The sequence below is a fragment of the Narcine bancroftii genome, chromosome 12 (genome assembly GCF_036971445.1).
Source record: "Narcine bancroftii isolate sNarBan1 chromosome 12, sNarBan1.hap1, whole genome shotgun sequence".
Classification (NCBI taxonomy): domain Eukaryota; kingdom Metazoa; phylum Chordata; class Chondrichthyes; order Torpediniformes; family Narcinidae; genus Narcine; species Narcine bancroftii.
The window spans coordinates 23,834-49,217 of NC_091480.1; the positions used below are offsets into that span (position 1 = coordinate 23,834).

Here is a 25,384-nt window from a genome sequence, read left to right on the forward strand (position 1 = left end):
GGTTGACGTGTGTCACGGTGTCAGGGTGGGTTGACGTGTGTCACGATGTCAGGATGGGTTGACGTGTGTCACGGTGTCAGGGTGGGTTGACGTGTGTCACGAAGTCAGGGTGGGTTAACGTGTGTCACGGTGTCAAGCTGGTTGACGTGTGTCACGGTGTCAAGCTGGTTGACGTGTGTCACGATGTCAGGGTGGGTTGACGTGTGTCACGATGTCAGGATGGGTTGACGTGTGTCACGGTGTCAGGGTGGGTTGACGTGTGTCACAAAGTCAGGGTGGGTTAACGTGTGTCACGGTGTCAGGATGGGTTGACGTGTGTCACGGTGTCAGGGTGGGTTGACGTGTGTCACGAAGTCAGGGTGGGTTAACGTGTGTCACGGTGTCAAGCAGGTTGACGTGTGTCACGATGTCAGGGTGGGTTGACGTGTGTCACGGTGTCAAGCTGGTTGACGTGTGTCATGAAGTCAGGGTGGGTTAACGTGTGTCACGATGTCAGGGTGGGTTGACGTGTGTCACGGTGTCGGGGTGGGTTGACGTGTGTCACGAAGTCAGGGTGGGTTAACGTGTGTCACGGTGTCAAGCAGGTTGACGTGTGTCACGATGTCAGGGTGGGTTGACGTGTGTCACGGTGTCAAGCTGGTTGACGTGTGTCATGAAGTCAGGGTGGGTTAACGTGTGTCACGGTGTCAGGATGGGTTGACGTGTGTCACGGTGTCAGGGTGGGTTGACGTGTGTCACGGTGTCAGGGTGGGTTGACGTGTGTCACGATGTCAGGGTGGGTTGACGTGTGTCACGGTGTCAGGGTGGGTTGACGTGTGTCACGAAGTCAGGGTGGGTTAACGTGTGTCACGGTGTCAAGCTGGTTGACGTGTGTCACGGTGTCAAGCTGGTTGACGTGTGTCACGGTGTCAGGGTGGGTTGACGTGTGTCACGATGTCAGGATGGGTTGACGTGTGTCACGGTGTCAGGGTGGGTTGACGTGTGTCACGAAGTCAAGGTGGGTTAACGTGTGTCACGGTGTCAGGATGGGTTGACGTGTGTCACGGTGTCAGGGTGGGTTGACGTGTGTCATGAAGTCAGGGTGGGTTAACGTGTGTCACGGTGTCAAGCTGGTTGACGTGTGTCACGGTGTCAGGGTGGGTTGACGTGTGTCACGAAGTCAGGGTGGGTTGACGTGTGTCACGGTGTCAGGGTGGGTTGACGTGTGTCACGATGTCAGGATGGGTTGACGTGTGTCACGGTGTCAGGGTGGGTTGACGTGTGTCACGAAGTCAGGGTGGGTTAACGTGTGTCACGGTGTCAGGATGGGTTGACGTGTGTCACGGTGTCAGGGTGGGTTGACGTGTGTCACGAAGTCAGGGTGGGTTAACGTGTGTCACGGTGTCAAGCTGGTTGACGTGTGTCACGGTGTCAGGGTGGGTTGACGTGTGTCACGAAGTCAGGGTGGGTTGACGTGTGTCACGGTGTCAGGGTGGGTTGACGTGTGTCACGGTGTCAGGGTGGGTTGACGTGTGTCACGGTGTTAAGCTGGTTGACGTGTGTCACGGTGTCAGGGTGGGTTGACGTGTGTCACGGTGTCAGGGTGAGTTAACGTGTGTCACGATGTCAGGATAGGTTAACGTGTGTCACGGTGTCAGGGTGGGTTAACGTGTGTCACGATGTCAGGATGAGTTGACGTGTGTCACGGTGTCAGGGTGGGTTGACGTGTGTCACGGTGTCAAGCTGGTTGACTTGTGTCACGAAGTCAGGGTGGGTTAACGTGTGTCACGATGTCAGGGTGGGTTGACGTGTGTCACGAAGTCAGGGTGGGTTGACGTGTGTCACGATGTCAGGATGGGTTAACGTGTGTCACGATGTCAGGGTGGGTTGACGTGTGTCACGAAGTCAGGGTGGGTTAACGTGTGTCACGATGTCAGGATAGGTTAACGTGTGTCACGTTGTCAGGATGAGTTGACGTGTGTCACGGTGTCAGGGTGGGTTGACGTGTGTCACGGTGTCAAGCTGGTTGACGTGTGTCACGAAGTCAGGGTGGGTTAACGTGTGTCACGATGTCAGGGTGGGTTAACGTGTGTCACGATGTCAGGATAGGTTAACGTGTGTCACGATGTCAGGATGAGTTGACGTGTGTCACGGTGTCAGGGTGGGTTGACGTGTGTCACGGTGTCAAGCTGGTTGACGTGTGTCACGAAGTCAGGGTGGGTTAACGTGTGTCACGATGTCAGGATGGGTTGACGTGTGTCACGAAGTCAGTGTGGGTTGACATGTGTAACGATGTCAGGATGGGTTGACGTGTTTCACGATGTCAGGGTGGGTTGACGTGTGTCACGAAGTCAGGGTGGGTTAACGTGTGTCACGATGTCAGGATAGGTTAACGTGTGTCACAATGTCAGGATGAGTTGACGTGTGTCACGGTGTCAGGGTGGGTTGACGTGTGTCACGGTGTCAAGCTGGTTGACGTGTGTCACGAAGTCAGGGTAGGTTAACGTGTGTCACGATGTCAGGATGGGTTGACGTGTGTCACGAAGTCAGGGTGGGTTGACGTGTGTCACGATGTCAGGGTGGGTTGACGTGTGTCACGATGTCAGGGTGGGTTGACGTGTGTCACGATGTCAGGATGGGTTGACGTGTGTCACGATGTCAGGGTGGGTTGACGTGTGTCACGAAGTCAGGGTGGGTTAACGTGTGTCACGATGTCAGGATAGGTTAACGTGTGTCACGATGTCAGGATGAGTTGACGTGTGTCACGGTGTCAGGGTGGGTTGACGTGTGTCACGGTGTCAAGCTGGTTGACGTGTGTCACGAAGTCAGGGTGGGTTAACGTGTGTCACGATGTCAGGATGGGTTGACGTGTGTCACGACGTCAGGATGGGTTGACGTGTGTCACAAAGTCAGGGTGGGTTGACATGTGTCACGATGTCAAGCTGGTTGACGTGTGTCACGATGTCAGGGTGGGTTAACGTGTGTCACGACGTCAGGATGGGTTGATGTGTGTCACGGTGTCAAGCTGGTTGACGTGTGTCACGATGTCAGGGTGGGTTGACGTGTGTCACGATGTCAGGGTGGGTTGACGTGTGTCACGAAGTCAGGGTGGGTTGACGTGTGTCACGATGTCAGGATGGGTTGACGTGTGTCACGATGTCAGGGTGGGTTGACGTGTGTCACGAAGTCAGGGTGGGTTAACGTGTGTCACGATGTCAGGATAGGTTAACGTGTGTCACGATGTCAGGATGAGTTGACATGTGTCACGGTGTCAGGGTGGGTTGACGTGTGTCACGGTGTCAAGCTGGTTGACGTGTGTCACGAAGTCAGGGTGGGTTAACGTGTGTCACGATGTCAGGATGGGTTGACGTGTGTCACGAAGTCAGGGTGGGTTAACGTGTGTCACGATGTCAGGATGGGTTGACGTGTTTCACGATGTCAGGATGGGTTGACGTGTGTCACGATGTCAGGGTGGGTTGACGTGTGTCACGAAGTCAGGGTGGGTTGATGTGTGTTACGATGTCAAGCTGGTTGACGTGTGTCACGATGTCAGGGTGGGTTAACGTGTGTCACGATGTCAGGATGGGTTGATGTGTGTCACGGTGTCAAGCTGGTTGACGTGTGTCACGATGTCAGGGTGGGTTGACGTGTGTCACGGTGTCAAGCTGGTTGACATGTGTCACGATGTCAGGGTGGGTTGACGTGTGTCACGATGTCAGGGTGGGTTGATGTGTGTCACAATGTCAGGGTGGGTTGACGTGTGTCACGAAGTCAGGGTGGGTTAACGTGTGTCACGATGTCAGGATGGGTTGACGTGTGTCACGAAGTCAGGGTGGGTTAACGTGTGTCACGATGTCAGGATGGGTTGACGTGTGTCACGATGTCAGGATGGGTTGACGTGTGTCACGATGTCAGGGTGGGTTGACGTGTGTCACGAAGTCAGGGTGGGTTGATGTGTGTCACGATGTCAAGCTGGTTGACGTGTGTCACGATGTCAGGGTGGGTTAACGTGTGTCATGATGTCAGGATGGGTTGATGTGTGTCATGGTGTCAAGCTGGTTGACGTGTGTCACGGTGTCAGGGTGGGTTGACGTTTTGTCATTGTGATGGATATTGATGCCACTTTGCCTTCCCCAGGACATGGTGGTTCACAACGTGGGCTCTGGTCTGGCCACGGTTTTCCCTGACCTGGACGGAAAACTGATCACTGATACATTCCTGCTGGCCCGTCCCCTGGTGGAGTTCACCTGGAGCATGGTGAGGCCGTACCGGGGGGGGGGGGGCGGGGGTGGGTGGGGGTTTGGGTGCTGCTGAATGGGGGTGATGCTTGGAGAGCCTCTCACTGTCTCTCTCCAGATGTCTAACACCAGTCCCTCCGACCCCTCTCCACTGACCCCTCCCCACCAACCCCTCCCCATCCCTCTCCGCCCACTGCCCTCCAGGGACCGGCTGCTGTGCAGGGCTGAACAGTGACCCATATAGAGAGAGGTTGATCAGCGAATCTCCCACTTCCTGTTGCAGATCATTTCTCACCCCAACAACCTCTTTGAGATCATCTCCAAGGAACCAGTGAAACGGGAGAGAAACCTCCACAACCGAGTACAGAGTGAGTGAGGGAGGGGAGGGGAAGAGGGATTGGAGGAGGGGGGGAGAGGGAGCTTGGGAGGTGGTGGATGGGAGCAATGAGGTAGGGGATCCTATTAGAGAGGATTCTTATGGACAGGATTTGTGAGCATTTAGCGATGGACTGTCTACTCAGGGAGAGTCAGTGTTGCTGTGTGAGGGGCAGTCATTATTCAAGAGTTTTTGAAGGAGTGAGAAATGGAATTGATGAGGGTAGAGCAGTAGATGTGGTCCACATGGATTTTAGCAAGACATTTGACAATGGTAGACTCATTCAGAAAGTCATGAGATCCATGAACCTTGGCTGTGTGGATTCAGAATTGGCTTGCCCGCTCTGGGACCCCTGCTCTTGATGATTTTTATAAATGATCTGGATGAAGATGCGGAAGGATGGGTCAGTAAGTTTGCAGATGACACGAAGGATGGAGGAGATGTGGATGGTGTAGAAGGTTGTTGTAGGTTACAACAGGATACAAACCGAATGTAGAGTTGGGAGGAAAAGTGACAGATGGAATTCAATCTGGGTAAGTGTGAATTGATGCAATTTGGAAGGAAAACCAGAACCCAGAAGGGTTAATGGCAGGAACAGTGTGGATGCTTGAGGTTGCTGCACAAGGACATCCCAGGTCAAGGTTCCATTTATTGCCAAGTAATATACATGATATACTTCAACTTTTGCATGTCCCTAACAATAAGAGGAGAAGCACAAGAGGGTCTGTGGATTTGCCTCCAGCCACCCCACAGCCTCTGCAGCCACACAGACTCCGGTTCAAACCTTCGGCAGCCAAGCTCCTGATCCAGACCTCCAACACCATCAACAAGACCAGTGCCCGAGGTCCCTTGCAATCCCTTATTGGCTTCAGCACCCTCGAATACTAATACCTTGTTCCCATCTCCAGTAGCCTGTGTGAGTCCTTCAAAGTTCAAATTTATTGTCAAAGTACACACATGACATCCCATACTACCCTGAGATTCTTTTTGTTGCATGCAATACAGAATTTATCGATAACTATACTCAAGAACGGATACCTATACTAAAGAGAGAAATGTAAACAAACTGTTCAATACAGAAAAAAAATATTGAATAACAAATAATGTGCAAAGAGGCCTTGACAAGTCCCCAGGAGGTTGCAGTCTGTGTTTATCCTTCAGCCACTGAGCCCCTCACTGGTCAGCTGCCATGGCCATCTTCCTTGTAGGGTCATCACCCACACTATGGGGGTGGGAGGGTGTTCTCCCCGTTTCTGATCCTTGTGCCGGTTTGCTTCCCCTTGTGGTATGCTGCCCAGCACAGGCGCTGCCATCTTGGACACAGATCTCCATGGTCATAGATTAAAAAAAAGTCAGCTCCTTTAACAGGCTGTTTGAAGCCTAGTTGGAGTCAGGTGTCAGGACTGGGCAGTAGGACTCTGCAGAGCAGCACTGTGTCTCCACTCCCCATGCTCCCGGGTCTGTAGTGCTGCCACAGTTCTGGGATGCTGGCTTTCATTCATCAGGGGATTAAGTTGAAGGGCAGAAAGGTTATGTTGCAGGTCTATAGATCATACTTGGAGAATTGTGTTCAATTCTGGTCGCCTCATTATAGGAAGGATGTGAAAGGGATATTTACCAGGATGTTTCCTGGATTGGAGAATATGCCTAATGAAACAAGGAAGACAGAGCTGGGGCTTTCTCTTTGGAGCGATGAAGGATTAGACGTGACTTAATAGAGGTCCGCAAAATTACGAGAGGCATTGATAGGGTGGGCAGACAGCCAGCACCCATTCTCTGGGAGGACAGTAGCAAATATCAGAAGACATCATTTTAAGATGAGGGGAGGAAAGTTGAGGGGAGAAGGGAGACATTAGGACTAAGTTTTTTTACACAGAGATGTGGTGGATTCCTGGAATGTGTTGCCAGGGGTGGGGGTGGAGGGTGATACAATAGGGACATTTAATAGACTCTTGGACAGGCACATGGATTCAGGAAAAGTAGGTTATGGGTGAGAGGAGGGAAGATTTAGATTGACATAGGAAGGCACAACATTGTGGGCCTATGCTATGCTGTAATGATCCACGTTCACTGATGTCCCTCTCCCTGGAGAACACTGAGGCAAAGTATTCATTTCAGAGCTCCCTGAACTCCTCTCCCTCCAGGTACATTTCTCCCTTTATCCCTAATTGGGTCCACCCTCACTAACATCACCATTCGTATGTGAAGAACGACTTTGGGATTTCCTTGACCTTTCTCGCTCTCCTAAGTCCTTTATTAAGCTTCTTCCTGGCTACCATATAATTCTCATGAGCCCTTTTTGACTTCTACTTCCTCAACCTATTGAGTGTCTATGTGTGTGTGTGTGTATGTATATGAATGTGTGTGCGCGTGCGTGCGTCTGCACGAATGCCTGCTTCCTTTTTCCTCTTGACAAGCTGTCCCACCTATTGGTCAATCACAGATCCTTAACTCTATCTTTTTTTCCCTGTCTCAGTGAAACAAACCCATCCAGAACCCTGCATAAGTGGTCCCTAAACATCCTCCACATGTGCCTTTCCCTGAGAACATCTGTTTACAATTTATTCTCCATAGTTCATGCCCCATCCCATCATAATTAGCCCTCCTCCCCATTCCTATCCTTGCCCATAGCTAAAAGACATGGTCACTGAGGTGCTCCCCCACCGAGATCTGCACCACCTGACCAGGTTCATTACCCAGAATTAGATCCAGTCTGCCCTCCCCTCTCATTGGCCAGTCCACACACTACGTCAGGGATCTCTCTTGGACACACCTGACAAATTCTGCCCCATCTATCCCTCTTGCATTCTGGAGGTGCCAGTCAATATTAGGGATGTTGAAGTCTCCCACGACTACAGCCCTGTTATTTTTGCATCTTTCCAAAATCTTTCTGCTTTTCTGCTACTCGCTGTCCTGAGGGTCTATCTGAGGGTATTCTCCCGATAGAGTGTGGCTCCCTTCCAGCTTCTAACTTGCACTGACACCGACTCAGTGGACTCCACTGGACAACGACTCCACCATGTCCTCCCAGCTGCGACAGTATGCTTAATTAGCAAGGCCACCCCATCCCCCCAATCAGCCCATCCTGTCCTTGGGACAGCCAAGTCTCTGGAATGACCACAACACACATTGTATCTCATTCTCTGTCTTGGTCTCATGGACCTCCACGATGGCCTCATCCTCCCACTCTCTGTCCTGTCCCTCGTTCTCAGGATCACTTTCTTTCCTTCTTGCTGCAGATGCTGACTATGAGAGTGCGAACCGTGCTGGGGATGTCAGTGTCCTCCTCTTGGCTTTTCAGTCTATTGTCAGTGAAGATTATAAAGGTGACATGTCTTGCATACCTTTTTCGCTGTTCTCGGCTAATTTCAGGTCTATGTCGTAAAAAAGACAGATTGAACACAGAGTGAAGCTCCCTCCGCACCATCCCATCACACATGGCCGGGGTCAGACACAGGGTGAAGCTCTCTCCACACCGTCCCATCACACACTCCTGGGGTCAGACACAGAGTGAAGTTCCCATCACACTCTCCTGGGGTCAGACACAGAGAGAAGCTCCCTCCACACCATCCCATCACACACTCCCAGGGTCAGACACAGAGAGAAGCTCCCTCCACACCGTCCCATCACACACTCCCAGGGTCAGACACAGAGTGAAGCTCCCTCCATATCATCCAATCACACACTCCTGGGGTCAGACACAGAGTGAAGCTCCTTCCACACCACCCAATCACACACTCCTGGGGTCAGACACAGAGTGAAGCTCCCTCCACATCTTCCCATCACACTCTCCTGGGGTCAGACACAGAGAGAACCTCCCTCCACATCGTCCCATCACACACTCCCAGGGTCAGACACAGAGAGAAGCTTCCTCCACACGTCCCATCACACTCTTCCGGGTTCAGATACAGAGTGAAGCTCCTTCCGCACCGTCCCATCACATTCTTCCGGGTTCAGATACAGAGTGAAGCTCCTTCTGCACCGTCCCATCACACTCTTCTGGGGTCAGACACAGAGTGAGGCTTCCTCCGCACAGTCCCATAACATACTCCTGATGATGGTATCTGCTCGTTATCCCTAACAGTTTCACCCCTTACCTCTTACAGTTTCTGCTATTACTGCTGGCAGGTTCACCCCATTATCGCTGACGGTTTCACCCTGTTATTGCTGACGGTTTCCACGTTACCACTGACAGTTTCACCCCGTTATCACTGACAGTTTCACCCTGTTATTGCTGACCTTTTCCACATTATCGCTGGCAGTTTCACCCCTTTACCGTTGACAGTTTCACCCTGTTGTCGCTAATGGTTTCTACATTACCGCTGATGGTTTCACCCCGTTAACGCAGACGGTTTCTACATTATCACTGACGGTTTCACCCCGTTATCACTGACAGTTTCACCCCGTTATCACTGACAATTTCACTCCGTTATCGCTGACAGTTTCACCCCGTTATCACTGACAGTTTCACCCCGTTATCGCTGACAGTTTCACTCCGTTATCGCTGACAGTTTCACTCCGTTATCACTGACAGTTTCACTCCGTTATCGCTGAGTTTCACTCCGTTATCACTGACAGTTTCACCCCGTTATCGCTGACAGTTTCACTCCGTTATCGCTGACAGTTTCACCCCGTTATCACTGACAGTTTCACCCCGTTATCACTGACAGTTTCACCCCGTTATCACTGACAATTTCACTCCGTTATCGCTGACAGTTTCACCCCGTTATCACTGACAGTTTCACCCCGTTATCGCTGACAGTTTCACTCCGTTATCGCTGACAGTTTCACTCCGTTATCACTGACAGTTTCACTCCGTTATCGCTGACAGTTTCACTCCGTTATCGCTGACAGTTTCACCCCGTTATCACTGACAGTTTCTCCGTTATCACTGACAGTTTCACCCCGTTATCGCTGACAGTTTCACCCCGTTATCACTGACAGTTTCACCCCGTTATCGCTGACAGTTTCACCCCGTTATCGCTGACAGTTTCACTCCGTTATCGCTGACAGTTTCACCCCGTTATCGCTGACAGTTTCACCCCGTTATCGCTGACAGTTTCACCCCGTTATCGCTGACAGTTTCACCCCGTTATCGCTGACAGTTTCACCCCGTTATCGCTGACAGTTTCACCCCGTTATCGCTGACAGTTTCACCCCGTTATCACTGACAGTTTCACCCCGTTATCACTGACAGTTTCTCCGTTATCACTGACAGTTTCACCCCGTTATCACTGACAGTTTCACCCCGTTATCGCTGACAGTTTCACTCCGTTATCGCTGACAGTTTCACCCCGTTATCACTGACAGTTTCACCCCGTTATCGCTGACAGTTTCACCCCGTTATCGCTGACAGTTTCACCCCGTTATCGCTGACAGTTTCACCCCGTTATCGCTGACAGTTTCACCCCGTTATCGCTGACAGTTTCACCCCGTTATCGCTGACAGTTTCACCCCGTTATCGCTGACAGTTTCACCCCGTTATCACTGACAGTTTCACCCCGTTATCACTGACAGTTTCTCCGTTATCACTGACAGTTTCACCCCGTTATCACTGACAGTTTCACCCCGTTATCGCTGACAGTTTCACTCCGTTATCGCTGACAGTTTCACCCCGTTATCACTGACAGTTTCACCCCGTTATCGCTGACAGTTTCACCCCGTTATCGCTGACAGTTTCACCCCGTTATCGCTGACAGTTTCACCCCGTTATCGCTGACAGTTTCACCCCGTTATCGCTGACAGTTTCTCCGTTATCACTGACAGTTTCACCCCGTTATCACTGACAGTTTCACCCCGTTATCGCTGACAGTTTCACCCCGTTATCGCTGACAGTTTCACCCCGTTATCACTGACAGTTTCACCCCGTTATCACTGACAGTTTCACCCCGTTATCGCTGACAGTTTCACCCCGTTATCACTGACAGTTTCACCCCGTTATCACTGACAGTTTCACCCCGTTATCGCTGACAGTTTCACCCCGTTATCGCTGACAGTTTCTCCGTTATCACTGACAGTTTCACCCCGTTATCGCTGACAGTTTCACCCCGTTATCGCTGACAGTTTCACCCCGTTATCACTGACAGTTTCACCCCGTTATCGCTGACAGTTTCTCCGTTATCGCTGACAGTTTCACTCCGTTATCACTGACAGTTTCACCCCGTTATCACTGACAATTTCACTCCGTTATCGCTGACAGTTTCACTCCGTTATCGCTGACAGTTTCACCCCGTTATCACTGACAGTTTCACTCCGTTATCGCTGACAGTTTCACCCCGTTATCACTGACAGTTTCTCCGTTATCACTGACAGTTTCACCCCGTTATCGCTGACAGTTTCACTCCGTTATCGCTGACAGTTTTACTCCGTTATCGCTGACAGTTTCACTCCGTTATCGCTGACAGTTTCACCCCGTTATCGCTGACAGTTTCACCCCGTTATCGCTGACAGTTTCACCCCGTTATCGCTGACAGTTTCACCCCGTTATCGCTGACAGTTTCACCCCGTTATCGCTGACAGTTTCACCCCGTTATCGCTGACAGTTTCACCCCGTTATCGCTGACAGTTTCACCCCGTTATCGCTGACAGTTTCACTCCGTTATCGCTGACAGTTTCACCCCGTTAACGCTGACGGTTTCCACGTGACTGCTGACAGTTTCACCCATTACAGATGGACACAGCTCGAGTCGGGTGGATACCGGGGGAGATGGTAGCCGCTGCCTCAGACTAAAGGGCCAGATGAGATACATGCCTGAGTGGGAATCCATCATCTTCCTGGGAACGCCAGTGTACGAGGTGTTGTGCTTAGCAGGCAGGGGCACAGGGCAATGGTTGTGCACTGGGTAGAGCCATTATCTGGTTGTGATGGACACCATGGTCAATCCCCTGCATGGAGTTAGCCTATCTTCACCATCAATTCTGCATCCTGTCTATATCCTCTTGGCATCTTCACCTTCATCCACAACTCCTCCAACCTTCGTATCATCTGCAGACTTACTAAACCATCTTTCCACAACTTCATCAGGGTCAATTATAAAAATCACAAAGAGCAGAGGTCCTAGAACTGATCCATGTGACACTCTACTAGTCACTGACTCCAGGGAGAATACCTTCCTTCCACTACTACACTCTTACAATACAATTTTTTAACTACACATCCAAGGTTCCACTGATCCCTTGACTCCTGTCTTTCTGAATTTTTAAAAAAATTTTTAAAAATTTTTCACACTATAAACCATATTGATCAAGATACATACATTTTCCTTCTTGAATATATACAGTGTCGTTTTCTCCCCCCCCCCTCCCCTCCCTCCCTCCCTACCTCCCCTCCCATTTATTTAAAGTTCAGAAAATAAGATACATTAAACCTGTCAAACAATGTTGTCACTCAATAAAAATAAACAAGAAATTCCACTGAGTCAGTTCTTTTCATTCTCTTCTCCTTCTGTCATTTGAGTCTCTCATGGGGACCTTGTCAAATGCTTTGCTAATATCCATGTCGATCATATCTACCACCTGACCCTCATCAATTTATTTTGTTACCTCCCCAAAAATCTCAATTAGACTCGCGAGGCATGACCTTCTCTTCACAAACCCATGCTATCCTTGGGTAGACTGGACTTCTCCAAATGCTCTCAGATCCTGTCCTTAAGAATCCTCTCCAATAGTTTACATACCATTAACGTTAAGACTCACTGGTCTATAATTCCAAGGATTCTCCCTATTACCTTTTTTAAACAAGGGGACAACATTTGCCATTCTCCAATCCTCCGGCACCTCGGCTGTGACCAAAGAGGACTCAAAGATCATAGCTACTGCTCCAGCTACCTCTTCTCTCACTCCCCACAGCAACCAAAGGTATATCGATGTTTTTAACCTCCACATTGTCCAGCACACAAACCTGTTCTATTCTGACCTCACCCTGATCAAAATCCTTTTCTCTTGTGAATACTAACGCAAAATATTCATTCAGGACCTCTCCAACCTCCTCCACCTCCAGGCACTTTGCCTCTTTTATCCTTTAGTGGCCCCACCTTCATTCTTGTCATCCTTCTGTTCTTCACATACACATAAAGCACCTTGGGATTCTTAATCCCACATACCAAGGCCTTCTCATGCCCCTGAGCTCTCCTAAATCCTTTCTTGAGCTCCTTCCTGGCTACCATATACTTCTCATGAGCCCTTCCTGCTTCCTGTATCTAATGTAGGCTTCCATCTTCCTCTTGACCAGTTTCCTCACCTGTTTTGTCATTTCCCATCATCTTTTCCTTGTCCCAATGGGACAAACCTATCCGGAACCCAGCACAGGAGGTTCCTAAACTTCCTCCACATTAGTTCTGTGCTTTCACCTTTGAACATCTGTTTCTAATTTATTCTCGCTAATTCCTGCCTCATCCCTTCCCCAATTTTTAAAACACCTTAACCCCAGTACCTGCATCAGCCAGTTCTGCCCTTCCTCCAGCCAAGTCTCAGTAGTAGCCATAATATCGTAGTTCCATGTACTGATCTATGCTCTAAGTTCATCCCCTTTATTCCTTCCACTCAGAACACAGACCATCATGCTTTTGACCTTCTGCCCTATTCTCTGCACTCACATTTTGGTTCCCAGCCCCCCGCCAAACTAGTTTAACCCCTCCCAACAGCTCTAGCAACATTGGTCCCTTTCCAATTCAGATGCACCTTTTTTGTACAGGTCAGACATTCCCCAGAAGTGATCCCAATGATTCATAAACTTGAACCCCGGCTCCCTGCACCAACTCTTCAGCCATACTTCAGCCTACAACCTCCTGTTTCTATCCTCTCAGGCATGTGGCACAGGCACCAGTCCTGAGATTACCACCCTTGAGGTTCTGCTTTTTAACTTCTTATCTAACTCCCTATATTCCCTCTTCAGGGCCTGATCACGACTCCTATCGATGTCATTGGTCCCCATGTGGATCATGACATCCACCTGCTTGCCTTCCCCTCCAGAATGCTGTGTACTTGATTAGAAACATCCCTGACTCTGGTGCCTGGGAGGAAACATACCATCCCATTCACCAAACCTCCTATCTGCTCTCCTAACCAACGAGTCCCCAATTACCATCAGGCCAAGTTAACTACCCTCTGGAGATGCATCGTTGCTCTTGTTCCCTACCCCTCTCGAAACAAACACCAACACTGCATTTGGCTTCTTCACCTTCGACTCAACTAGGAGTTAATCTTTAGGGTGCCCTGCACGAGAGCCACAGGTCCCTTTGCTACTTGGAATTTTGAATTTTCTCCCCATCTAAATAGTCTGCACATTTATTTCTTCTACCAAAGTGCTTGACCGTACCCCTCCCAACACTATATTAGATCTGCCACTTCTTTGCCCATTCTAATTAATCTATCCAAGTCCCCCTACAGCCTTTTTGTATCCTCAGCCCCACCTCCCCTACCACCTATTTGGGTGCCATCCACACATTTAGCCACAAATCCATTTATTACATGATCCAAATCACTTATATACAAGGTTAAAACACTGCAGAACACAACTAGTAACAGGTAGCCAACCAGAATATGATCCATTTATTCCCACTGTTTCCTGCCTATCAGCCAACACTCCACCCATGTGAGAGCATCTTTCCTGTTATTCCATGAGCTTCATCTCGTTCTGTAGCCTCATGTGTGGCACCTTGACAAAGGCCTTTTGACAGCCCAGCTACACGACGTCCATTGCTTCTTCCCCGTCCATCCTGTCTGATCTCCTCAAAGAATTGCAGTAGGTTTGTCAGGCATGATTTTCCTTTCAGGAAACCTTTCAGCATCGTGTGATGCTCCTCCAGGTACTCTCTAACCTCACCTTTGATCATTGATTTCAACATCTTCTCAACTGCTGACGTCAGACTGATGGGTTCAGTTTCCTTTCTGCTGCCTCCCTCCCTATTAATCAGCGAGAGACGATCGCGATCCTCCAGTCCACCAGAACCTCACCAGAATCCATTGATTCCTGCAAGATCATTACCAATGATTCCACAATTTCTGCAGCATTCCTCCTTTGGAACCTGAGGGTGGTTCCATCCGGACCGGGAAACTCATCTACCCTTGGACCATTTAACTTCCCAAGTACCTTCTCTCTCATGATCTTGGCTGCACTCACTTCACTCTCCGGAGATCCCTGCGAGCCCGGGATGACACTAATGACTTTTACCATGAAGACTGATCCAAAATATTCATTCAGTTCCTCTGCCATCTCCCTGCCTCACATTACAATCTCTCCAGCTCAGTCCCAGGTTCACTTTAGCCACTCTTTATATATTTACTGAAGCTTTTAGATTTTACCTGCTGACCTCCTTTCATAATTTCTCATTCCCTTTCTATTCTCCTTCCCCACGTGTTGAAACATTCCCCAGTCCTCGCCTATCCCACGTTTTGAAACATTCCCCAGTCCTCGCCGTCATCACGTGTTGAAACATTCCCCAGTCCTCACCTTCCCCATGTGTTGAAAAGTTCCAGTCCTCTACCTTCCCCACGTGTTGAAATGTTACCCAGTCCTCGCCTTCCCCACGTGTTGAAAAGTTACCGTCCTCTACCTTCCCCATGTGTTGAAAAGTTCCCCAGTCCTTGACCTTCCTCACATGTTGAAATACTCTCATCCTCTACCTTTCCCACATGTTGAAATGTTCCCCAATCCTTGCTGTCTCCACGTGTTGAAACATTCCCCAGTCCTCGCTGTCTCCACGTGTTGAAACATTCCCTAGTCTTCACCTTCTTCACGTGTTGAAACGTTCTCGTCCTCGACCTTCCTACTAGTTCTTGCTCTCTTCTCTGGCTTTGTTGCTTTTCCTTTGGTATTAACTTTCCTGGTCGGCCACAATTGCCTCATGTTCCCATTCATTGTTTTCTTTCTTGTTGGTCTGCACCTGTTCTGCACGTCCCTCATTTCTCGCTGAAATTCAACTCGTGACTGATCCGCTGCCTTCTTCGTTAATGTGTTTTGGCCAGATCCTCTCTCACTGTAACTTCCTTTACTCTACTGAAATACCCACACAACAAACTTTAGCCTCTCCTTTTGAAATTTCACAGCAAATTCAATCAAATTGTGATCATTGCCCTTTGCTTTAAGCTCTCTAATCCCTTCTGGTTGATTCTACAGCACCCAGCTCAGAATAGCTGGTTCCCTGGAGGGCTCATCTACAAGCTGCTCCAAAAACCATCCCATCAGCTTTCAACACAAACTCCTCCTCCTGGGATCCTGCACCAACCCGACTTCCCCAATCTACTTTCATTACTTTCGTGACTCTGTCCTTCTGACGGGGAAATGGGATGGGGCTGAGCAGGCACAAACTTAATGGGTGGAATGGCCTCTATGTGTGACAGGCGGTTGGTGATTATTTGGGCTCTTGTGTTGCAGAATGGAGAATCTGGGGGCCATGTTTAAGACAGGATTATACATCAATGACCTCAGCATGCACGATTCCAGTCGCGATCTGGTTCTTGCAGGAACACAGCAATCTGAAGAGCTGAAACGTGCTCTGATACAGGCAAGTGGATGTGGGTGTAGGGGTGTGTTGGTGTGTGTATGGGTGTGTGAGTGAACACTTGCTTCTACCTGTGTGAGATGCTGTTCCCTTTTAGGAACAGAAGAAGTCGAGCAAACTGGAGGAGAGCATGAAGATGTTGGATTACGAGATGAAGAAGACCGACGACCTCCTCTATAGGATGATCCCCAAACCCGTGGCCAAGAGTCTGCGCAAAGGAGTGCCTTCAGTCAACACATGTGAAGTAGGTCTCCCTCTCCCCTCCACCTCCTCGCTACCCATCCCCTCTATCCTCATACCCCTCCCTCCCTACCCATCCTCTCTCCCATACCTCTCCCTCCTCCTCATTCCTCCCTCCATCTCAACCCCTTCCCTTGTTCTGAGGGCCCTGTCCCTGTACTCTACTGCGCTGAGTGTAGCCCCCGTCTCTATAACCCACACCTCCTCATGTCCCACACGGTCAGTGACTTGGACCATTGCCTGAAGGCCCAGGCAGCACGTTATTCTTCACCACCAGGCATACATTCCAAATTCCAGCCACTCTCTGGGGAAAAATATGTTATTCAGATCCTCTTGAAACCGTAGTCCCCACATTAAGCCTGTTTCCTCTGCCAAGAGGATATGTGTGTAGCGCTACAATTAGACCCGACAGACTAGAAGTTGTGATTAATAGGCTTTAATTTCTATAAACTTACAGGCATCTCTTACATGCTGTTGGTCCAATTCTAAGGCAGTACTGAGGGAAGGGATTGGGTGACACCACCTTCATTAGGGATCCTGGAGGGGAAGGGGGTTACAGTATCAGGGCCAGGTCAACCAGTACAATGCCTGTAATACAGTGTGTTCCTCACAGGGCACCTGCTGAAGATGAGGAGGTGGGAGTTGAGTGGGAGGAGGAGGAAGATGTCAGAGGTGCTTGGCAGGGCAGGCATCCTGAGGCAGTGATGGAGGGAGACACTCCCCAACCTGTAAAGGATGAGAGCTGGTAAATGGGATCAGGATTTGACAACAGACTCAGAAAGTGGGTGAAGGCCCTTGGTCTATGTGACACAATTCGAGCATTTCACTCTGCTTCATCCTTGAAGCCGATGCTGGGCCTTGGGAGTGGAATGAACAGCGGGCAGAGAGATGGGAGCATGCTGAGTAGAGCAGAGGCAGGAGGCCGTGTCACCCAATGGACGGAGGCAGGTTCTGAGGAGTCACCAGCCTGCTGTCAGTTTCTCCAGAGTAGGAGAACATCAGGGGAGGGGGTGTCCCTCAGACGCTCCCAAGGAGGGTGCAGAGGGCGATGTGTGGGTGGACACGCAGTGTGATGTGCTCCTCCATTCCACTACAGGTATTCCCTGACGTGACCATTCTCTTCAGTGACGTGGTGGGTTTCACTCGGATCTGCAGCCACATCACCCCGATGCAGGTTGTGTCGATGTTGAACACGATGTACACGCTCTTTGACACCCTGAGTGAGAAGCACCGAGTGTTCAAGGTCAGTGTGAGAGGAAGGAGCAGGCAGTGTGGTGACGGTGTTATGGTGACCGGGAGAACTCCGGTGCAAATCTCCCGGACACATGCCAGGAATCCAAACCCAAGCTCACTCTGCTGCTAGTCTCAGCTGTCTGAGCACCATCCGCAGGAGACAAAGAACAGCCCACACCTGAGTCAAAACCCTTCACCTATCATCTCTGACCTGTTGGCTGAGACTCCTCCCCTCATCCCCCTTCCCTTCCTCCTCCTGTACCCCCTCCCCTAATACCCCTACCCACCTCTCCTCATCTTCCCCACCATTCCCACTGATTTGGCCGAATGACAGAGCCCCATGGCCAATTCCTGCTCCTTCACAACTGGAACACTCGATCCAGCAATGCTTCAGTGCATCTCTTCTGTCCCCTCTCCAGTGCAACCCTGTCATTTTCTGCAGATAATATTCCACCTGTGGCCCTACATGGTATCACTCCTGCCTGTTCTGTGCCCTTTCTCCACCACTTTATCCAACCACATCTGGATTCTCCAACATGTACACAGGGATCTGTCTGTCCCTCTGTGTGGCCCAAGGCCCCACCATTCATTGAGGCTGACATAACTCAGTTGTCTTCCCAAAACGGCCTGGAGGTGACAACAAAGCTGATAAAGGAAGGTGGTGTGGAGGCAGATGAGAGGGGTGGGGGGTGGTGGGATCTGCTGGGAGGGGAGGGAACCCGGGGAGGGGGTGAGTAGATGAATTGAGGTAGGGTGGAGAAATGGGCTGTGGGATGGAGGGGAGAACTGGGGGGGGGGGGGTGGTGAACAGATGGAGCCAGTGGGGAGGGGGATGGTGAACGTGGGGGATGAACAGATCGAGCCATTTGGGAGGGGGATGGGTGATGGGCTGGGGGAAGGGCAGGATTAGGGAGGAAGGAGCAGGATGGGTCGGACAGAGGAGTGTAGTTCCCTGGGGATCCAAGGCTGGTGAGCACGGAACAGAGAAGGTCTCCCAGCTGTGGACCCCCATCTACACTTGGATGCAAGTGGAGGTCGTGCCCGACATACCATCTGATAGGGAGGGATGATAAGATCTGACTCATTGACCCACGGATTGGTCTTAATCCCATCCGATAAGTTGGAATGGGCCTGTGTGTCTGGGGGTGACTCAGCAACATGGCTGGTGTCAGATTGAAGCTGCTGGGACTGGTCTGATTGCAGTCAATGTTGTGTTTAACCTGACGGTTGTGTATGAGGGTTCCTGAGTGACTCCTGGTGACTGACCATGTTTCCTGACTCACCTTGACCCGTGACCCTGGATCTATGTTGAGTCCTTTCCCTGATGCTCGCCTGCTGCCCACGAGAATTGCCTCTGCCTTTGTGCAGGCCTCCAGATGGAGGCACGGAGTGTGTGGGCACACTGGAAGTCTCGTGTTTGTATCCCTGGGGGAGGGAGGTTGTCCTCGTCAGCCAGACACGAGCAGAACCTGTGGATGAGGGAGCAAATGGTTATGCCTCTCTGATCAGCTGGTACCTGCAGGTGGAGACAATCGGAGATGCCTACATGGTGGTGGCAGGAGTCCCAGAGAAAACCATGTTCCACGCCCATAACATCTGCGACATGGCACTGGACATGGTAAGGTCCATTGACCACCTGAAGGACCCATCGACAGGGAACAACATTCAGATCCGTGTGGGTGAGTAATACCTCAGTGGCTGAGCTGGGTGGGAGACTGAGCAAGGGAGAGAGGTAATGGTGGGGAGAAGGAGCAAAGTGTGTTCACAGGAGCATCACCGTGGCAATGATGTGATCAGGCACTCACGGTAACACCCATCCTGTCCAGCAGTGGCACCTATCCTATTCAGCAGTGGTGGGGGGTGGGGTTGGGGGTACTGAACACCCTCTGAATGAGAAAGTTGACCACAGTTCCCTTTTAAACCACCCCCCCCCAACTCTAAGCCTCTGTCATCTCACTCCAGAATCATCCCTCAGGGGAAGAGTCTGCGACCATCTCCTTTCTCCACAACCCTTCTACAAGATTTCCCCCCCTCACCCTTACACACTCCAGAGCTCCTGTCCAACTTGTTCCTGTGATAACCCCAGTCCAGTCTCTCTGCACCAATTCCAATGGTTCCAAAGTGGTCTGCAGAGACCTCCTCTGGCCCTGGCCCCCATTTCAATGTGGTCTGCAGAGACCTCCTCTGGCCCTGGCCCCCATTTCAATGTGGTCTACAGAGACCTCCTCTGGCCCTGGCCCCCAGCAGCAGCTCCTAACATGGCCACAGCCAGTATGTGTCTGGGTGGTCTCTTCCGTGACGTTTCTCTGCTGAACATTTAACTCATAAGGAATTTATATCAAAACATCAATCTTCACCATCATTGTGAAGCTTGAATGTCCAAGAGTTATGCAGCCTCAGCCCACAAGCCCCTGCTGCCCAGTGTCGCACTCTGGCCATCCATTTTCCGGCAAGCCCCTCTTTAAATAGCCATCTCTCTGCCTGTTCCAGCAGGCCAAAGGCAAACGGCAGTCTGCGGACACACAGGTTGGGGAGGAACTGATGAGGTTGAGGTGATCACTGCCTTTCCCAGTGGCCGGGCACATCCACACACTCGTGGCTGCCAGGGCCCGCGATGTTTCCAGTGGCCACTCTAATATGGGTATCCATCCCTTCATGCCTCTCCTGTGACCAGGTGTCCATTCAGGGATGGTGGTGGCTGGAGTGGTGGGACACAAGATGCCTCGTTTCGGGCTCTATGGAGATACCGTGCACTCGGCATCCGCCATGGAGAGCAATGGCAAGGTAGGGAATTGGCGAGACTTGGGGGCACTCATTCCACCTCCTCTGCACCATCCTGGCCTCCCGCATTTCTCCCACGATAACCCTCTCAGTCCCAATGTCATTCGAAGGAATCGTGCTCCGATATCTGTGTGGGACGAGTCGGGGGGAGGAAAGGTGCATTAACTGATCCTCTCTTTGCTGTTGTCCACCCCACACCCCACTCCCCACTCCATCAGGTCCTCACTCCTGACCCCTTTCAATTCGCTGCGATTCTCCCACGTAGGACCTTGTCAACGTCTTTCTGAAATATGCATGATCTGCAACCTGTACGCCATGAAACTACTGGCCACTGCTGTCATTCTGCAGCCCCAATCCAGTTGGTACTCGTCTTTGCTAGAGTTTCCAGTAATACCTGCACTCACCTCCTCCCTCCAGGAAATGCACATCCAGCTGAGTGGCGCAACCTACCAGCACCTCATCGATAGCCCTTTCATCTTTGAGAGACGCGGGACGATCACAATTAAGGTAGTGCTCATGATGCCTGCAGGACCATTACCGTGTATGTGTGTGTGTTTATCTGTAGCTGTGTCTGTCTGTGTGTTTGTGTGTGTGTGTGTGTTTATCTGTAGCTGTGTGTGTTTGTGTGTGTGTGTGTGTGTGTGTGTGTGTGTGTGTGTGTGTGCGCGCGCGCATGTATGTGAGTAGGCTGTATGTATTCCTGTCTCCCATAGATTCTGTCACCTCCTTCCCCCAGTCTGTTTTGTGTCTCTCCCCATCTCCCCCCAAGTGAGTTCCCGAACTTTCAGTGTCTCTCCCCATCTCCTCCCCATCTCCCCCCCACAGCGAGTTCCCGAACTTTCAGTGATTCTCCCCACCTCCCGCTCCCCCTGTGCGTTGACCATTTACTTCCCCCTGTTGCCTTCTTCACTCACACACCAAGATCCATTCCTCGATATTTCGTGGGGGACACCCTTCATGATCTTTCCCAGTCTCACATGCTGCCCCACGTTGATCAATGTGAAATTATTCATCCACTTTACGACGCTCTGTCTCTGTAGCCTGAGACACTACCAGCTCCCCTCATTTGTGAGCCTCCTGTACTGCACCCAAGTCACTGATGTGCATGGCCCACCGTGAGGGTCCCAGCATTGCCCCGTGGACACCAGTGGTCAGATTACCCACTCTCCACCATTACCCTCCAGCTCCTTATGCTGAGTCAGTCTTGAACCCATTTGCCACCTTGACCCAGTCGCCCATGTGGGACCTTGTCCAAGATCTCTCTGTCCTCCATGTAAAACACATCAACGAACTTCGATACCTCCTGGAATGGTTCAGTCAGGCTGGCCTGATAAGTTCTGCCCTTGTCAGTCATGGTGTCTTTTTGTAACTCAGTGGCATCACCAGGGCTGACAAAAGCAGTGACTATAAAAAAACAACAGCGCTTGCTGGTGGACGTGCAAACGGAACCATGTGATTTGAAATGTCGTTGTTATTGGGGAATAACGGCAGCTCTGACTGGAGCACATAGAAGGCTCAAAGAGTAAATGAGCATTGACACATGTAGCTGGGCCGACGGCAAGGAGAGTTTTATAAAAATAATACATTTCTGCTGAAATATTGCTCAAAAACGTTATAGACAGTCATTTTGATGTCTTATGGTCTGCACCCCCCACCCCCACCCCCTAGTGATACCAGTGCTCCAACTACACCCTGCATTCCCCGTGGGCTGTCATCCTCTCCAGCACTTTTTCTAACCGGGTCCCTGCTCCTGATCTCATGTCATCTGCTGCCTTTAGAAGGAGGAGGATCAGAGTCACCTCCAAACCCTCGTGTTCCACAAAGATTTAAACATCTCAGCTAGCAGAGTCAAGATGTGCGACAGTACACAAACAGGCCCTTCAGCCCAGCTGGCCAATGCCAACCAAACTTGCCCCATTTGCCTGAATTTGATCCATTTCTTCCTAACCCCACCTCTGCCACTCCAACAAACCCATTCATCACCCTGTGTGGAAAAGGTTCCCCTCAGGGCCCTGTTAAATCTTTCTCCTTAAACTTCTGGTTTCAAGTTTTAGATCCCCCATCACGGGAAAAGGACCATGACTATTTGCCCTAATGAGCCCATCTTGCTGAGGCATGGAGTCCTGGGAAACAAGGCTGCATGGCTTTGGAATGGCTCCCCCGCAGAAGGCAGAGGGTAATTGTAGATGGAAAGAATTCTGTCTGGAGGCTGGTGACTCATGGTGTTCTGCAGGGGTCTGCTCTGGGACCCCTATAAATGACCTGGATGAGGAAGTGGAGTGGTGGGTCAGCAAGGCTGGAGCTGTGTGGATAGTGTAGAAGGGGTTACAACAGGAGGCACCTCAGGGGGCCAATACAGCTCCTCAGGGGGCTGATCCAGGCATTTCGGTGGGGGGGGGGGAACGACAATCCAGCACCTTGGGGCTGATCCAGGCACCTCAGGGGACTGATTCGGGCACCTCAGGAAGGGGCCAATCCAACACCTCAAGGGCTGATCCAGGCACCTCAGGGGATGATCCGGGCTCCTCAGGGGGACTGATCCAGGCACCTTGGAGTAGGGGGGGCTGATCCAGGCACCTCAGTGGGGGGAGTGATCCAGGCACCTCAGGGGACCGATGGAGTTAAATCTGGATAGAGTGTGAACTGTTGCAATTTGGAAGGTCCATGGTCAGGGGTGCAGTGTGGCTGGAGCTCACAAGAGCAGTAATCAGGGGGTGTTGATCCAAGCAGCTCAGGGAGCCTCAAGAATGATTAAGTCCCTGCTGTGGTTCACAATTAATGTTCCCCATTAGATATGTCAAATATACTTGCTTTTTATTCTCAAAGTAATATGTATCATTATCAATCACATCTCAGGGACAATTGTTAGCTTCTGCGATGCTAATGTTTTAATTAAACTAGTACCAACTGCTTTCAAATTAAAGTAATGAGGCAACCTTCTCTAATTTAGCGGTTAGTAGAATATCTTGCTTCACAAACTTCAAACATCTTGGCGAGGTACTCATTCCACAAAAATTAAGTTGATGGAAATTAAAAACCAATCTAGATTCCTTACATACAAAAAAAGTGAGAACATTTATTCCAGCACCTTGGTGGGTGGGGGGGGGGGGTATTGAGCCGATCCAGGCACCTCAGGGGGCTAATCCAGCACCACAGGGGGCCAATCCAGGCACCTCAGTGGGGGCTGATCCAAGCACCTCAGTGGGGGCTGATCCAAGCACCTCCTTGTCACCATTTTTGGTGAGCTCTGCCCACCTGGAGAGAGTAGTTAAGAAGGGGCTGGCACATTAATCAGGGGGGTCTGTTCAAGTACCATAAGGTGATGTTGCAGTTCTATAAACTCTGGTTTAATTCTGGTTGTCTCACTACAGGAAGGATGTGGAAGCTCTGGAGAGGGTGCAGAGGAGTTTCACCAGAATGTTGCCTGGATTGGAGAACTGAAGCAAGGTTGACAGCTATGGCTTTTCCCTTCGGAATGGCGAAGGATGAGAAGGATGGAGGAATGTAAGATTCTGAGGCAGAGACAGGGTGGACGGCCAGTGCCTGTTTCCCAGGGCAAGATCAGCAAACAGCAGAGGACACCTGTACAAAGCGAAGGGAGGGAAGTTTAGGGGAGATGTCGGGGTAAGTGTTTTACACAGAGAGTTGTGAGGGCCTGGAATTCTTTTCCAGGGATGGTGTTGGAGGGTGGAACATTAGGGGCATTTCAGAGACTCTTGGACAGACACATGGATGGAAGAAAATTAGAGGGTTTTGGGTGTGAAGGATTGTTGTAGTGTAGGTTGGCACAACATTGTTGGCCGAAGGGCCTGGACTGTGCTGGAATGTTCTATGTTCTAAACTAACCATTCTAACTTTTTGTTCTACCTCCCCACCTCACACCCATAGGTGTGTCACTCTACCTGTCTCCCTGCCTCTTTCTGCGGCACTCTCTCACCCCCTCACGTTTTCTCTACTGATAGGTCTGAAACCACCTTTCTCATGTTGCCTGACCATTTCTCTCCAGGAATATTGCTCGATCTGTCAAGTTCCTTAGACTTCCTTTGCTCAATCTCCCTTTGAGTGCCTGCAATTGCAGTGAGTCTCTGTGACACTGTAACGTGTTTGATTATTCTGGCAGGGGAATGTGGAAATCGAAACGTACTGGCTGAAGGGAAAACGAGATAAGGATGGCAATACACAGGCTGCATGCCCCCAGTTTGATCATCAGACGGTTCACACAACAACTGTCTCACAGCACTCCTCAGCATGCAGCAACAGGAAGTTGGTGAGTGCTTCCAATGCTCTAGTGATGGAAGGAAGGGGTTAACATCAACAGGAACCCTCAGTGAATGAAGGAGGGGTTAACAGTGACACAGTGAACCACAGTGACTGACGAAAGGGGTTAACAGTGACACAGTGAACCACAGTGACTGACGAAAGGGGTTAACAGTGACACAGTGAACCACAGTGACTGACAGAGGGGTTAACAGTGTCACAGTGAACCACAGTGACTGATGGAAGGGGTTAACAGTGACACAGTGAATCACAGAGACTGATGGAAGGGCTTAATGATGACACCGTGAATTACACGCAAACACGGGGTCAGGGGTATGTGCTGGGTCTGCACAGCATTAGAAACGCAGGAATACTGTTTTTTGGTGAGATTGAGGTTGGGATCTGGTCCACCACTGAGAGCCCCGGGGAAATGTTGCTGACCACTCTCTTCCATTATGTAACCCAGATTGAAGTAGCGACAGCAGTAATGTTATTCCCAACGTCCACACCTGTTCAACAGCACCCAGAATTTACTGCTCACCCCAACCAGCAGCACCCAGCACCTACTTCTGAACCTGTTCATCAGCACCCAGCACATACTGCTGACATCTGACCCTGTCCAGCAGCACCCAGCACATACTGCTGACATCTGACCCTGTCCAGCAGCACCCAGCACATACTGCTGACATCTGACCCTGTCCAGCAGCACCCAGCACATACTGCTGACATCTGACCCTGTCCAGCAGCACCCAGCACATTCTGCTGACATCTGACCCTGT

The 25,384-nt window shown here is 50.6% G+C and overlaps 1 protein-coding gene across 3 annotated transcripts in view; it reads left to right on the plus strand.

The window, feature by feature from the left end:
- Positions 1 to 25,384, plus strand: part of LOC138747528 (soluble guanylate cyclase 88E-like) — a 51,668-nt gene that overhangs the window by 16,251 nt on the left and 10,033 nt on the right. For 2 of the 3 annotated variants that reach the window (XM_069906816.1, XM_069906817.1), the window contains exons 6-16: positions 4,117 to 4,236; positions 4,501 to 4,585; positions 7,833 to 7,919; positions 11,264 to 11,381; positions 15,968 to 16,097; positions 16,192 to 16,338; positions 17,431 to 17,577; positions 19,090 to 19,246; positions 20,242 to 20,351; positions 20,766 to 20,855; positions 24,469 to 24,615. In XM_069906816.1, coding sequence (XP_069762917.1) covers positions 4,117 to 4,236; positions 4,501 to 4,585; positions 7,833 to 7,919; positions 11,264 to 11,381; positions 15,968 to 16,097; positions 16,192 to 16,338; positions 17,431 to 17,577; positions 19,090 to 19,246; positions 20,242 to 20,351; positions 20,766 to 20,855; positions 24,469 to 24,615 — 1,338 coding nt within the window. Of the gene's footprint in view, positions 1 to 4,116; positions 4,237 to 4,500; positions 4,586 to 7,832; positions 7,920 to 11,263; positions 11,382 to 15,967; positions 16,098 to 16,191; positions 16,339 to 17,430; positions 17,578 to 19,089; positions 19,247 to 20,241; positions 20,352 to 20,566; positions 20,671 to 20,765; positions 20,856 to 24,468; positions 24,616 to 25,384 lie in introns of those variants that run through there. The other variant, XM_069906818.1, reaches the window with a different exon arrangement.